This window comes from Protobothrops mucrosquamatus, unplaced genomic scaffold, assembly GCF_001527695.2.
Source record: "Protobothrops mucrosquamatus isolate PMUCROS unplaced genomic scaffold, P.Mucros_1.0 scaffold4405, whole genome shotgun sequence".
NCBI classification, from domain to species: domain Eukaryota; kingdom Metazoa; phylum Chordata; class Lepidosauria; order Squamata; family Viperidae; genus Protobothrops; species Protobothrops mucrosquamatus.
Window position 1 is genome coordinate 55,258 of NW_015390318.1, and position 2,500 is coordinate 57,757.

Here is a 2,500-nt window from a genome sequence, read left to right on the forward strand (position 1 = left end):
ATTCTCTGTTTCCATCTCTTTCTCTCTCCATCTCTCTCTCATTCTCCCCATCCTTTCTCTCTTTCTCCATCTCTTTCTCTTTTTCTCTCTCTGTCTCCATTACTTTCTCATTCCCTCTCTCTCTCCCTTCCTCTTTCTCCATCTGTCTCTCTCCATCTCTCTCTCATTCTCCGCATCTTTTCTCTCTCTCTCTCTCTCTCTCTCTCTCTCTCTCTCTCTCTCTCTCTCTATCTATCTATCTATCTATCTATCTATCTATCTATCTAATCGGTCTATCTATTTATCTATATCTATCTATCTATCTCCATCCATCCATCCAATCTATATCTATCTATCTATCTATCTATCTATCTTTCTCTATATCATCTATCTATATCCATCCATGATCTATCTATCTATCTCTCTCTCTCCAGCGTGGAGTTGAACACCTATAGGGATTCGCTTAGTGACGGTGGCAGACAAGGCCGTAAAACGGGACAAAACTTAATTTATTTTCCCCCCCTTTCCCCCCCCCCCTCAGATTTGTGTGTGCCCAGCTGCCCAACCCTGTCCTGGAAAGCATAAGTGTGATTGACACCCCAGGAATCCTCTCCGGAGAGAAACAGCGGATTAGCCGAGGTAAGGATCATTTCTGAGCGACATTTGACTAAGATGGTTAACTCAGCTCGTTAACAGCTGCTCCTTCTCTTAGCAGAGGTTCTCCTGAGCATAGGCAGAGTTTTAAATCGGCCAGTCCTGAATTTTGGCTCCAGACATTGTGAGGGGTTCCAACGCGGGAGGTTTTTAAGAAGAGGCTAGACGAGCCGTTGTCTGAAACGGTGCTATAGGATGTCCAGCTTGAATGGGGGGTTGGGCTAGATGGCCTCCAGGGTCCCTTCTGACCGTGTTATTCTGTGATTCGGTCAGGGTCTGCTGCTTGAGCAGCGGGCTGGGCTAGATGACCTCCAGGGTCCCTTCCAACTCTTGTTATTCTATGATTCTGTAACAGTGTCCTGCTGAGCAAAGGGGTTGGACTGGATGACCTCCAAGGTCCCTTTCAACTGTATCGTTCCATGGTTCTGTAAGGGTCTCCTGCTTGAGCAGGGGGTTGGACTAGATGACCTCTGACGTCCCTTCCCAACTCTTGTCATTCTATGATTCTGTAAAGGTCTGCTGCTTGAGCAGGGGGTGGGACTAGATGACCTCCAAGGTCCCTTTCAACTGTATCATTCCATGATTCTGTAAGGGTTTCCTGCTTGAACAGGGGGCTGGACTAGATGACCTCTGACGCCCCTTCCACCTCTTGTTATTCCATGATTCTGTAACAGTCTCCTTCTTGAGCAGGGGGTTGGACTGGATGACCTCCAAGGTGCCTTCCAACTGTGTTATTCTGTGATTCTGTAAGGGTCTCCTGCTTGAGCAGGGGGTTGGACTGGATGACCTCCAGGGTCCCTTCCAATTCTTGTTCTATGATTCTGTAAAGATCTGCTGCTCGAGCAGGGGGTTGGACTAGATGCCCTCCAGGGTCCTTTCCAACTCTTGTTATTCTATGATTCTGTAAGGGTCTCCTGCTTGAGCAAGGGGTTGGACTAGATGACCTCTGACATCCCTTCCCACTCTTATTATTCTATGATTTTGTAAATGTCTGCTGCTTGAGCAAGGGGTTGGACTAGATGACCTCTAAGGTCCTTTTCAACTGTATCATTCCATGATTCTGTGAGGGTCTCTGGCTTGAGCGGGGGGTTGGACTGGATGACCTCCAGGGTCCCTTCCAACTCTTCCTTATTCTTTGATTCCGCATTAGCGGCGTGGCTGCAAGAGGAAGCGAGTCAGACAGCTCGACTTGCAAATTGTGGTTTGGCTTTTGCGCAAAATTTTTTTTTTATTGTTCCTCTTTGGCTTTTTCAGACTCCCCAATCAGGTCTAGCTACTTGTTGCTTGATTTCAAATTCCGGGAGTCCTCGGTTTACGCAATTGAGCTCCCGATTTCTGTTCCCCAAAGTCACCCAGCCGGCTTTCATGCCTAAGGCGGGACTAGAACTCACCGTCTCCTGGTGATTGGCCCAAAGTCACCCAGCCGGTTTTCGTGCCTAAGGCAGGACTAGAACTCACCACCTCCTGGTGATTGGCCCAAAGTCACCCAGCCAGCTTTCAGGCCTAAGGCGGGACTAGAACTCCCCGTCTCCTGGTGATTGGCTCAAAGTCACCCAGCCGTTTCGTGCCTAAGGCGGGACTAGAACTCCCCGTCTCCTGGTGATTGGCCCAAAGTCACCCAGCCGTTTCGTGCCTAAGGCGGGACTAGAACTCCCCGTCTCCTGGTGATTGGCCCAAAGTCACCCAGCCGGTTTTCATACCTAAGGCGGGACTANTCCTGGTGATTGGCCCAAAGTCACCCAGCCAGCTTTCAGGCCTAAGGCGGGACTAGAACTCCCCGTCTCCTGGTGATTGGCTCAAAGTCACCCAGCCGGTTTTCATACCTAAGGCGGGACTAGAACTCACCGTCTCCTGGTGATTGGTCCAA

At 49.5% G+C, this 2,500-nt stretch overlaps 1 protein-coding gene across 1 annotated transcript in view; it reads left to right on the forward strand.

Annotated features, from left to right (window-relative positions):
* The window catches only part of LOC107298971 (EH domain-containing protein 3-like), a gene marked incomplete at its 3' end in the record, with an annotated part of 12,176 nt that overhangs the window by 8,950 nt on the left and 726 nt on the right, over window positions 1–2,500 (forward strand). The window contains exon 2 of the mRNA XM_015828330.1: window positions 521–618. Coding sequence (XP_015683816.1) covers window positions 521–618 — 98 coding nt within the window. The remainder of the gene's footprint in view (window positions 1–520; window positions 619–2,500) is intronic.